The sequence below is a fragment of the Corythoichthys intestinalis genome, chromosome 19 (genome assembly GCF_030265065.1).
Source record: "Corythoichthys intestinalis isolate RoL2023-P3 chromosome 19, ASM3026506v1, whole genome shotgun sequence".
Taxonomy (NCBI): Eukaryota; Metazoa; Chordata; class Actinopteri; order Syngnathiformes; family Syngnathidae; genus Corythoichthys; species Corythoichthys intestinalis.
The window spans coordinates 40,536,281-40,550,225 of NC_080413.1; the positions used below are offsets into that span (position 1 = coordinate 40,536,281).

The 13,945-nt window shown below is 41.0% G+C and overlaps 1 protein-coding gene across 3 annotated transcripts in view; it reads left to right on the top strand.

The window, feature by feature from the left end:
• cfap206 (cilia and flagella associated protein 206) overlaps window positions 1-13,945 on the top strand; it is a 64,230-nt gene that overhangs the window by 20,755 nt on the left and 29,530 nt on the right. For all 3 annotated transcript variants that reach the window (XM_057822928.1, XM_057822930.1, XM_057822929.1), the window contains 3 exons: window positions 4,027-4,191; window positions 8,863-9,071; window positions 12,132-12,251. In XM_057822928.1, the coding sequence (XP_057678911.1) occupies window positions 4,027-4,191; window positions 8,863-9,071; window positions 12,132-12,251 (494 nt within the window). The remainder of the gene's footprint in view (window positions 1-4,026; window positions 4,192-8,862; window positions 9,072-12,131; window positions 12,252-13,945) is intronic.

Here is a 13,945-nt window from a genome sequence, read left to right on the forward strand (position 1 = left end):
AAATCTTTTGAAATAACAAGATAATAGTATCATTGCAGATATTTTTAAATACATAATTTTCTAGGTCTTTGAAACCTGCTTTTTTGCCCCTTGTTGAAATGGACACTTTCAGATGTATCTTTTATCACGTTGTATGTGTTTGCAGGTGGGGGTGGAGATGGCTAGTAGAACTCAGCTGGCTGTCAATTTGGTCTGGATACTGTTTAAACTTATTCATTGCGCTTACTGAATTCTTTAAAAATATGTGGGGGTGGAGATGGCTAGTATAACTCAGCTGGCTGTCAATTTGGTCTGGATACTGTTTAAACTTATTCATTGCGCTTACTGAATTCTTTAAAAATATTCTAACATATAACTCTTTAGATGTAGCATTCTTTTATGTTCAATATTCTATGCTGTGTAATTTTGTGAACATTAGTTCCTATTTGTTTTTGTTAAGATAGGGGGTCTTTTAAATGGAACACTCTTGGACTAATACGCTTGTAATGAAACTGAGTTGTTCATCGTCCTATTGTTTTGCTCATTTTAATAGTAAGAAGGCAGTTGTCGTTCTTAAACACATAAAGTTAACTTGTAACCAGTGTTGTTAATCTTTAAAAAAAAAAAACGTAATGAGTTACAGTTAAAAAATACTTTTGCCAAAAAGACTATATGAGTTAGTAACTCATGTACTGTATAACTTATTCATCTCGCTTACTAAACTCTTTAAAAACATACTAACAAGGAAATAATTACATTAACATAAATGTATAAATAGTCCAACCCGCTGAACTACAAGTAGCATTCTTTTATATTCAACATTTTATGTCATGTAATTTTAGTTTCAAAGTGAATATTAGTTCCCATTTGTTTTTCTTATGTTAGGGGGTCTTTTAAATGGAACACTCTTGAACTAATACGTTTGCAATGAAACTGAGTTGTACATCGTCCTATTGTTTGCTCACTGTAATATCAAGATGGCAGTTGTCATTCTTAAACACAAAAAGTTAACTTGTAACCACTGTTGGTCATCTTACTTTTAAAAAGTAATGAGTTACAGCTAAAAATTACTTCTCCCTAAAAGTAAATGAATTACTGTCTCATGTAGTGTATAACTTTAGTCATCTCGCTTACTAAACTCTTTATAAACGTACTAACAACGAAATAGTTACATTTCCATAAATATCCAAATATACCGAGTTTAGAGACAATGTGTTTTGTAGTAGGAAGTAAATCCTCAAACCTCAATAATTACAAGTATGAACATTCACATAATATCTACATAACACTTCGGACGCAGTAGTAGTTCATATTCAACATTTTATGTTGTGCTTTTCATGTTCTACAAGTTATCACCTTATACATTCTATAACATCTTTCACATCAAAGATGTGTATATTAACTGATTGAAGAATAAGAACACTATATACAGTATTTTAGAGCATTTGGTATTTATTTGGATCAAATATATTACAGTCTGTTGAGAAAACTCGAATGTAAACTTCTGACCGTTCACCAGTGCAAACCTCTGAAACTGTATGTTAGGTCGACTGCATAATAACTAGAACACTATGCTTCCATGCTATGGAAGAGGGGCGGAGATTCGCGTCGAGTTTTGAGACATGGTTCGAATCAGTCGGCCCGCGGAATCGCAAGGAAGAAGTTGGGGAGAAAAGACTCTTCGGCAACAAAACTGGTATGTCACCAACTCTTATTTGGTTACTTTTAAAGATATAGAGAGCATGCTAACTTTGCGAAATAGAATGAATTAAATCCGGTTGAAATACATAGTTATTTGCCTAAGTGTATATATGTATACATTAGTACCAAACTATAGTTGCAGCAAAAAGCTGTCTGGAGTTGAAGTCAATGCTCTGCCTGTAGTATCTGTGGTGAAATGATCAAGCAAACTTCATACTTGAAAGACGCTGTACTTTGAGTAAATGGAATGAAGTTACTTTGATATAAAAACTGTAGTTTCACAAATGCTTGAAATTGAAGTCGTGCAAGACTTCTTAAAACTTATTATAGAACCACAAACCTGACAGAAGAGACTTCATCCAGAAGGTAAAAGATTCGCCGGAAAAATACTCACTCACTCATTGCTACAAAATTAGCCTACACACAGACCACACCCTCCCATGGAGGCTTTGTCCGGACATGCATGAACATGCCTAGACAAGTTACCCCTTCTCACCCACACTTTCCCATAACCCCCCTTGTTTCCAAATAGGTACGGGTCAAAGGGGACATCGCTTTGGCTACGACTAGCCCAGGCGCTAGCCACGCCCTACTACTTCCGATTCTTCGTTAGGACATGTACGGACATGTCTCAACATCCGTGAGAACGCATGCGCTTAACACGCCCCCAGCCCCCATTAATTTTTTTCTTGGGGGGGGGGGGGGGGGCATGTCCGTACATTTCCCAAAACCCCGGAGCACGCATGCGCTAAACACGCCCCCCCCCCTTTTTTTTTTTGTAGAGGGGCATGACCGCACATATCCTAACATCCGTGACAACGTCTCGTTTGGACATATATGGACATACACCCAATTAAGACACACCCATGATCACAAACACTTTTAATTAACCCCCCCCCCCAAAAAAAAAAAAAATTAGATCCATCCAAACCGAAAAAAAACAACAACAATAAACCTTTAATTAACTAGATCTAATTAGATCCATCAAAACCACACAAAACCCTTTAATTAACTACACAATTAGATCCATCAAAACCACACATAAGCCCTTTAATTTAACGCCACAAATTAGACCCATCCAAAAACCCTTTAAATAACTCCCCAATTAGATCAATCAACACCACAATAACCCTCTAATTACAAACCATTAAGTCATACCCTAACCCTAAACCCTTTAATTACCCCTCAACTAGATCCATCAAAACCTTACAAGACCCTTTAATTAACTCAATCCAAATTTGATCCATCAAAAAAAAAAAAAAAAAAAAAAAAAAAAAACTTTAAACCCAATTAGATCCATCAAAAATACCCCTTTAACTAACTCAATCCAAATTAGATCCATAACCCATACCCCGGAGCACGCATGCGCTAAACACGGCCCCACACCTATTACGTTTTTTTCTAGGGGGGACATGTACGGACATAACCCATACCACACATAGCACGCATGCGCTAAACACGCCCCCCACACATACACTACGTTTTTTCTAGGGGGGACATGTACGGACATAACCCATACCCTGGAACGCGCATGCGCTAAACTTCAAAGTTGTAAAACATCTGTCATGACCAAAACCACATCAATGACATCATACCAACATAGATCAAAGGACTGCAATCAAAGGGGTCCGGGGGGGCGGGGTCATAAATCATCTGTCATCACCAATAGAGATCAAAGGACTACGATCAAAGGGGGAAAGGGGGCGGGGTAATAAATCATCTGTCATCACAATATAGATCAAAGGACTACGATCAAAGGAGAAAGGGGGGAGGGGTCATCAATCATCTGTCATCACAATAGAGATCAAAGGACTACAATCAAAGGGGGCGGGGTCACAGAGGTCAAAGTCATAAATCATCAGGGGCATGAACCCTACTTGACACAAGGTGTATTTTATTACTCTCTTCGGTATAATAGAGTCGTGTGATTATTGTTCGACCTCTCATTGGTAAAACAGGCATGCTGCACAATGTACAGATATTTTACTTCAATAATCTGCAGAGGTGAAGAGTGAAGGTGGCGAAGAGGCCCATTCAATATGGAAGCTTTGGGCCACACCTTGGAACAATCCACTACACAGTCATTAGCTGATGAGCAGCTACTAACCCATATCCTGATTGGGTGTTAAACGCTAGTGTTTTGCTATGGCACTATGTATAAGCTACACCTAAAAAAAACATTTTGTGTTTGTGAATTGAGTTTGAGCTTCACAAATTCCTTTTTGCCAGCACAAATTTTCTTTGAAAGCACAAACATTTTTTGCAAACAGAAACTTTAACTTGTAGGACCTTGATCCTGTAACAGTGTATGTTTATGGACGTCCTTTCATTGTATGCTTGTACCAGCTGCCTTGCAGAGCATCTTTCCATTGAATGAACTGGGAACTTTTATGGTGCTCTCAAAGAAAGAGAAGGAGCAACAGCTTTCTGAGCTCACCATGACTGTCACAGGAATTCGACTCTTCAACAAAGCCACCAAGAAAGAACAAGAGATGGACCTTACCGAACTAAGTAAGCTACTGTACTCATGCTGGTAAATTGGGTCTTATCTTACAAGACAGTATATTTGATTAGCAAAAAGCTTCAAATCAAATTTTGTTGCTTCGAGGATTTATTTAATTAGAGTGGCTTTGTGATGGTTTGTTTTGAAAGTGTTTGCATTTAGTTTTATTGATTTGTGTAGATTATGTCTATGAACAATTTGTTAAGATCATTGTAAAAAAAAAAAACATTAGCAATCACAATGCGTCTTTGTGTGTTTTGAAAAGCGCTCTAGAAATAAAATGTATTATTATTATTTATAGCATTTAAGATAGCAGATTTTCTCTATGCTTTGTTGTACTTAGATACTCATTTATCATTTGTTTTTTCTTTTTACTGTTTGAGGCTAAGCGCATTTACTGCTTTTTTCAAATGAAAGTACAACGCTGCATAGCTTAAAGCAGTGCTTCTCAATTATTTTCTGTTACGCCCCCCAAAGGAAGACGTAAATGTTTCGCGCCCCCCCAAACTCTGCCGCCACTGTAAATAGTATCATTTGTCTATAATATTACTTTTATAAGTAAGCCTCTGCCTCACATTGTGTCCTTTTTTTCTATTACAGAAAATAACAGCGATCAACTTATAAAGTATAACTTTATCAACATTGTTTTGTTTGTAACAGAAAAGACTTAACGCGCATCAATTTGCCAGAATTAAAAAAGAAAAAGTCACATCCAAACTGCAAAAATACATTCAAGGTACATTTTTAACATTTGATACTGAAAAATACAATCAGTAAATAATAACACATTCAAATTGATTATAAACATTAACTCATGAGGACAATATGCCAAAAAATTTGACCGCAAAAACAAAACTGAATAGAAGGAAAAAAAAGTGTCTTTGGACAGAAGGACAGTTTTTATTTTCGCTGCTTGCAGCTCACAGTTTGCAATGGTGTGGGGTAATTTTGCACTGAGAATGCTAACAGTGCTCACTGGTTTACTTGTATAACACTGGCAAAGCGGGACGATTGTTGGCAATATTCGACACGTTTTCGCTGAAAAACAACCAAGCGGCTTATCAATGAGATTGGGGTCTAATGTCTTTAAGTGGCGTCTTGATTGATTTGGCTTCCGGCTGTCCGCTATAATTATTTTTAGACACAGTAAACAGTGCTCTTTCCTCACCTACCACTGTATTAAATGTCAAAGCCAAAAGGCAAACGGCCCGAAAAAAGCGCATTCTCGGCGGCCGAGGGAGAACCGTAGGTGAGGGAGGTCGTCGTGACGATCCCGAGCCGAAAATGGCACGTCTCGGGCGGACACGTGAGAAGACAGCGGGTCGCTGCGTGAGTCCAGCCGGAAAACGGCTTTCGAAAACGGCACACAGATCTTCTCATCTCTCTTCTCTGTGCTCTTGCTTACTTCAAAAATACTGCGCGCACTTTGAAAATGAGAGCGCTACTGCCACCCACTGAGTGGATTCGCAAGTACACTTTATTCTAGTACGGCAAAAAAAGGAAAAAAAGGCATGTTCCCCGAGGTCAGAGGCGTAGCAAGGGTCCCCAGGGGCCCCAGGCAACAAGCAACATGGGGCCCTGTGAGTGTGTGCAAGTAAGGGGGACAGTTTGACTTGTTGCAACAGCATATTTAATAAAAGTATAATAACGCCTTCGTCTCATAGAGTGCTTTTTAGGACACTCAAAGTGCCCGGCTTCTACTACATAGGACATAAAACTACAGTAACATAGTACACTCACAGCTGTCTTGCTTCCTTTTCTCCTCTTCTGCTTTTTTTTTCTTTCTTTTGTCGCTTCCAGAAGGATAACTTCTCTTCATTTTGGATATACGCCAATTAAAAAAAAGCCAAATCGCCCCTCACTCTCGGTCTGAGTCACGTGAAGGGGGTGTGGGGGGTGTAGAGCGAGTGAATAGGCCTCTTCAGGGAACTCAGACACAAGGCTTTTACTGCAGTAAAGCTGCGTGTGCTAAATCTGTTGGCCCTCTTGGGGGCCCTTGCTGGCTGGGGGACCTAGGAAATTGCCTGGTTTGCCTAATGGGATGCGACGCCTCTGCCCGAGGTCATATGCGCCACCCCTGGCATTGCTGTGCGCCCCCACTATTTGAGAAGTACTGGCTTAAAGAAACACTCAGGAATTTTATTTTGTATTTGCTTTGAATGCTCTTTGAAAGTGCAATCTCAACAACCCTCTGTTTTACATCTCCTAAAATGTATTCTGCAATGCAATAAATGTGTGTAATCTGATAACTTGATTACATATTCAAACTAAATAGTTGAAAGATTAATTGATTACTTATCTTGCTTAATCGATACCTGCAGCTCTACAAGACAGTATTTTTCATCTAAAAAGGCACATTAGCAAAAGGTTGAATGTCATCTCCGCTGATTCACAAATTCCAATATACCTTTTGGGGGTAGGGGCGAAATTTACCTTGTAATTTGCAGATCAACTACCTTTTCTGTTTTTGTGCTCAGACGATAACAATCAATGATGCCAAAAATATTGTGGTTTGGAAAGCTTTCACTGCATATGAATCTATGGGCTGATCCCATTTCTGTTTGCAACATCTAGAGTCCCCATTCTTCTGGTAACATTTGAGTTCATCCCACCAGGGATCTTGTGGTGGAGACGAGGAGACTGACAGTGGTGCAATTCAGGAGGACCAGTGGTCAATTAGGTTGAAGAATTGAAATTTAAACGTTAAGTATTCAAATTCGATCGGGTCAGCCATATGAAAAACCAGCTATTTGCAGAGGCAAGCAAAAATGACCTAAAATTGACACGAGGTGCTTATGTTTACAGACCCACTTGCAAACACTGATCATATGATGGGGAATGTCTTTCATGTTTCCGGTATTCATAGTAACAGTTAATTCTGAATCAAGGCAAAGTCTTGTCAAATTCTACATTCCACTGGTACAAAACAAGAGTTGGCAAAGTTTCTAGCATAATCCACAATTCACAGAAGATAGGATACAGTATAATCCAAAAACGTGAGTGCGCTCATTGTTTATTGTCATCATCATCGGTATCATTGAAAGTTACAAGATAGCACTGTGATAAGATTAACCCTAAGAAAACCGAAGAAAAGACAAGGGCTGACGGGAGAAGCCTGGGCTTATTAAATCCAGTTCCCATTTAGACCAAGGAAGCACATAATTAGATGATGGAGTAGGCATTTCACATTGTGGTACATGTTCAGTATATATATTTTTTTCACATGAATTTTCTTCCCAAAAGTCATTGATTCGACGTAAATCCAGACGTGAAAGTGTTGGCCGGACATGGGCGTTGGCTCGATGTAGGTGGCATTGTTGAGAAAATCCTGTCCAGTGTACTTAGTGACCAGTTTAGCAGCTCCATTGTACACAACTGTTGCAGATTTAATCAGCGCGACAGCATTCGCGTATGTCAGCAGTTGGAATGTTCTGTCGTTGTGACAGAGCTGATTATTAGGTCATGTTATGACTACCTTATCTTTAGCCTCTGAAATTCCTCCACTTTTTGTTATGGGAACACTATGTGGTCTCTGTATGTCTGTCAGAACGCCTTTATTTGACTCTCGTGCGGTTCGTTTTTTCAATACTGGAGGTCAGTCACGGTAACGACTAAGAATACTGTCCTTATATTTTCTTTTAAACGCTGCTAGGGTCCCCATGTTGGTCAGTGCAGGGTCAAGAGCATTCCAGAGGCTCATCAAGCAAGAGTTACGATCTGGCAAAATAACTTCAAAGACAAAGCATTTTATGCAGTATTGGGAGTCTGACTGAAGCTGGCAGAAAGTGATTGGCTGACAAAATGGAAGGCTGTGATTTGCCACCAAGATATCGGTCAAGATGGACTGTGACAAAAATGGCTCAAGAAATGACAGTATAACACATTTTCAACAAAAGTGGTCTTGTAAACCTAATAAAATGACATAATGCAAGGAAAATCAAGTAAAAATAGTTATAATAATAACAAGCACTAGTGTGCTACTACAGACCGAAGGCTGCCTTCCACTGGCTAACTCCTAACCTTCAGGCAAAATAAGTTTGCATTTAATTAATCAGGCCTAATACAAAAAAAGTGTTCCGACAATCAATAGATACCGACACGTGCTAGGCATAGCTGCCAAATTTTAAGAGGATCGGTTAACAAATAACGGAGGAGTAGGACTTCAGAGTTATACTCATTAGAACACAATGAAGAAAAACAACAACTTGAGTGGCTTGACTTGACCGGCCTTAAGGCTGGAATATAAATAGCAATAATAATGCATGGTATGCTATACAAATTGAATTCAGTGATTGTTTTCAGCACCACTGAAATGTTTAATGCTATTTGCACAACATCATTTGCCAATTTTACCTATTCATGATTAGTTGTGACCTCAGCTAAACTTTGCTACATATTGCTACAAATACAAATGCTACATTCATAGGTCCCTGCATCCCAACAAGTCCGGTGCAATTTCAACATCAAATTCAGGGTAACGTCACATGAATTTGAAATTTTGAAGTGTTTTGGGATCATACATTGGGGTACAAATAGGATGATGTAAGTATTTACTGTTTTTTGGCAAGAATTGATGGGGGTCCCCTGTCTGATTGTTGTAGAAATTAACATACTGTAGATATAAATCAGCTGTAATCAATTTCAATTTCAGTTTTTTTTTTTTTGATCATTCTCTGCAGTACCTGCTGTTCTCTGCGAAGCACTTTCGATCACCAATGAAGCCATTGAGAATGAGATGGGTGTCTCCCAGCGATTGGCGTGGAACTACACGGCACTGTTAGAAAAATATAATGGCAGTCAACTCAGCGAATACGATGTGTCCTTGATTCGACTAACACAGGCACTCTATAATGTCAGGCAGCATGAGATTTTTCTTCAAATATTACTGGTGAGCAAAAAAAAAGATGCTGCTGTTTCTTTAATCAACAGTGTGTAATGATGAAGGGTGTTGCTACAAATTATAAGATTTCACCAATGTTACCTTCGGTGATATGCATGGTTATATTGTTAAATCATACAATTATATTGTTTAGAACTATTGAATGCATGTTTACTATCATTAGTCATGTACCAGTATTTAGGACTACCAAATACTTATACTCAATCACACGCAGCATAAAAGGCTGTTTCAAACTAGCGGCAGCTTTGTGTGAAGGGTTCAGCGGACACCCTACCAATTATCGACCGGACCCTCCTTTCCAGTACTCTGGCGTAGACTTTCCCGGGGAGGCTGAGTAGTTTGATCCCCCGATAGTTGGAACACACCCTCTGGTCGCCTTTCTTTAAGATGGGGACCACCACCCCGATTTGCCATTCCAAAGGCACTGCCCCGATGACCACGCAATGTTGCACAGGTGTGTCAACCAAGACAGCCCTGCGACATTCAAAGCCTTGAGATACCCAAGGCGGATTTGATCAGTTCCCGGAGCTCCGCCACCGCGGAGTAATTTCACTACCTCAGCGACATCTGCTCCAGTGATTGACCCGTCCAACCTCGGGCCCCTTGGCTCTGTTTCCTCCACGGAATGCGTGTTGGTGGGATTAAGGAGGTCCTCAAAGTATTCCTTCCACCGCCAGACAATTTCCTCAGTTGAAGTCAGTAGCTCCCTGCCTCACGGTAAACAGTGTAAGCGAGATGCCCCCCTCTGAGGCGCCGGACGGTTTGCCAGAACCTTTTTGGAGTTTTTGCCTCGGGGACTGCCACAGCTGCACTCCGAGAGGCCCGCCTGTACCAGTCAGTTGTCTCAGGAGACCTACAGGCCAACCATGCCCTATAGGCCTCCTTCTTCAGCCTGATGGCCCCCCTCACCTCCGGTGTCCACCATCTGGTTCGGGGGTTTCCACCACGACTGGTCCTAGCTAACTTGCGGCCACAGCTCTCAGCAGTTGCCTCCTACAATGGCAGAGCGAAACACAGCCCATTCAGACTCAATGTCCCCCACTGCCCCCGAAACGCGGTCGAAGCTCTTCGGAGGTGCGTGTTAAAAATCAGTCAGACAGGTTCCTCTGGCAAGCATTCCCAGCAGACCCTCACTTTTTGTTTAGGCCTACCAGGTCTGCACGGCTTTTTCCCCTGCCATCTGATCCCACTCACAACCAGGTGGTGGTTGGTTGACAGCTCTGCGCCTCTCTTTACTCGCTAGTCCACAACATACGGCTGCAGGTCTGAAGATACGACTACAAAATTGATCATCAACCGGCGGCCTAAGTTGTCCTGGTGCCATGTGCACCAATGGACATCCTTATGTTCGAGCATTGTGTTCATAATGGCCAAACTGTAGGTATAACAGAAGTCCAATAACTGAGCACCACTCGGGTTCAGATCAGGCAGCCCATTCCTCCCAACCACTCCTCTACAGGTCACACTGTCATCTGCGTGGGCGTTGAAGTCCCCCAGTAGGACAATGGAGTCCCCTTTTGATGCATTTTCCAGTACCCTTCCAAGGGACTCAAACAAGGGTGGGTAATTCTGCACTACCATTCGGTGCATATGCACTATAATAGTGAGAACCCATCCCCGACCCTAAGCGACACTTTCGTCTATTGGGGTAAACTCCAACACAGATTCAGAAAGCCACAGGGCTATCAAAAGATCCACCCCAGCCCTCCGTCTCTCTCTCGGAGCAACTCCAGAAAATGAGAGTGTCCAACCCCTCTCGAGGACTTGGGTTCCAGAGCCAGAGCTATGTGTCGAGGTGAGACCAACTATATCAAGCCGGAATCGCTCAACCTCTTCCACAAGCTCCCACTCCTTCCCCGCCAGAGAGGAAGGAGCGCCAGAGAGGAAGGAGACTTCCATGCTCCAAAAGCCAGTATCCACAACTGGGGATCAGACCGCCAAGGTCCAGATCCAGCCTTGGTCTGCTACCCAGTCCACACTGCACTGGATCCTGCAGTGTCATCCTGTGAGTGGTGGGTCCAGGGGACGACGAGCCCATGTATCCGGTTCGGGCAGTGCCGGGCCGGGCCCCATGGGCAAAGGCCCGACCACCAGCAGCTCGCACACGGGCCCCAACCCCAGGATCGGCTACATGGCGGAGCTCCGGTACTTCTCCGAGCTGGGTACACTTGCTCCTGTTTTTACTACCCATCAGGGTCTTCCAAACCGTTGTTCGTCTGACGCTTCGCCTAGAACCAATCTGTCATGTGACACTACCAGGGGCAGCAGCCCTCAACAGCATAGCTCCTAGGTTGATTAGGGCACTCAAACTCCTCCACTACAGTAAGGTGACAGCTCACGGAAGTAGCTTTACTTCAAAATAAAAGGACTCAAAGGCAAACAAAAAAGTGAAAAGAATAATGGAGAAATGAGTACCTGCTTACGATGTCATTTTTTTAAAACAATGGTATATTTTTTCCTCAGCACAACATTATCCATATGAACTGTTATTATCACCCGTTCAGAGCACAAGTGCCCCCTAGTGGAGGAAAACATATTTCCTTCCATGAAATTAAAACAATCATATCTGTTTTTCCGTCGTCTATCGGTTCCAAATAAAAACTCAGAGAGAGCTTGAAATCTGTGCTTTCCGGTACTGTTGATGGCAGAACTCTGACAAATAGTTTATCTTAAATGGTACTTTAAAGATGCCACATGATTGAACAGGTCGGCGTGATCATAGGACTTCCGACTGCAAGTTCTCATCGTTGAGACTGGGAGAGCCATTGTGCTGGCAAAAATAAAGTAATATGCAGAAACAAGCCGACATTAACAACCAAAAGTAGTGGAGTCAGACTAGTAGTGTTTCTTCTCCACAAATCTACCCAAAAGTAAAAAGTACGGCAGAGTAAAACTACTCTTAGAAGTATACATTTGTCTCCAAAAGTTATTCAAGTGAATGTAACTCATTACTAACTATCCACCTCTGCTCATACTATCTGTCGCGTTTTCAATTGTGCCCTTGGAAAAATAAAATGATGAAACAACAACCTTCACTTTCATCACCAGGCTGATTCACGCGTATGTGCAAAAAGAATTGAAATCTTGAAGAAGGACATCTGCTCACAGATAAATCTGCTGAAAACTTCAGTGCAGCCCAAGACAGCTGTACTCTCATCGAAGGTTTTTGTAAGTAATCTCCTGATTGCTATGAACATACTGCCACACTTTTAATTGATTCAATGCTTTTCAGAGAAGCCAAACTAATAAACTTTATTTGGAGCATTTTTCAAGACCCGATGAATATGGCAGTTAATATAATATGGGGCAAAAATATATTTTTCGTCACAGATCGTTCTCTTAGTAAATTGATGTAAAAGGTCTGTCATTTTGATAATGGGAGGGGAAAAAATACTGGAACTCAAGTTGTAAGATTTTGTGTAATTTATTTGGAAATGATAGTGGAAAATAAGTATTTGCTCACCTTCAATAAAGTAAGATTACTGGACCTCTAACTATCCAGGCCACTCGCCTTTCGTCCTCGACACGTCATGCGCGCAGGTACGAGTCCTGATCTGAACATGTCGAAAAGGATACTCTGTCCTGCAGTCGTTATATGAATTAATGGCAGTGTCTTGAATTCTGTCTGTATAAAACACACATATCAAATGCTTTAAACTGCAAGACTCCAATCTCCAGCTTGGCCAAGACCAAAGAGCTGTCGAAGGACACCAGATTTGGGACAAAACATGGTTTGGCGATATATCGCGATACATAATGTGACGATACACCTCGTTCTTGAAAAAATTGGATTGCCATACAGTACATAGATCAGGGGTCCCCAAACTTTTTCCTGTAAGGGCCACATAACTTTTCTCTGCTCTGATGAGGGGCCGGGCTCAGTTTGTAACAGAAAAAGTATGACGATTGCAGGAGTGCCTAAATGTAAAAAATATAATATAATATAATATAATATAATATAATATAATATAATATAATATAATATAATATAATATAATATAATATAAATTAAATAGATAATAACCAAATAACCCTCTCTGGGTTCTTCACAGAAAAAAGCCACGAAATAACACTATTGGGGGGGGGGTTGTTCAGGGGGCCGGACCAAACGTGGAGGTGGGCTGTATCCGGCCCGCGGACCATAGTTTGGGGACTACTGATATAGACCAAATGCACTGCCACATGATTTGAGTAACAAAGCCCAGAAATATTTAAGTCAAATTGCTACACGTCCCAAAAACATTACTGTAAGTGGCCACCAGCAATTTTGCGAGGCCAATGAGGTTGTCATTGCTTGCACAATGTGACTCATTTTCCCTCGTGATTATGCTCGTATCGTGAAAAACTTATAAGGTATCATGTATCATGTATCATGGGGTTCCACTGTAATATAAACAGACTGGTATGAAAATGTTTGGGTACCCCTGACAATTTCCTTTTTTTTTATTCATAAATTATTCTGTTTTGGATCAGCAACTTTATTTTTATATACAAGTATAGAAAAACGGATGGGCAGAGCAATATTTTAGAAGTAAATCCACATTTATTGGAGTAATGTAAGATGTGCTATGTGCATCAAAACAAAAATGTCTAGGTCCCAAAATGATGGCAAAGGCTAACAGGACAAAAAGAAATCAGTATTAGATAAGGGTGTAACGGTACATGTATGTACGTGGTGGTCGGTTCGGAACGGAGGCGTACCAAATGAGTTTCTGACGTAATGTAAAATGCTGTCAAATTTAGCGAGTTAACAGGCGGTAAGTAATTTTTTGAATTAATCACATTAAAATATCTGACGCATTTAACGCAAACGCGGAATGCCCGCTCATGCATACCATAATCTCACTGTTACGTCCCACAGA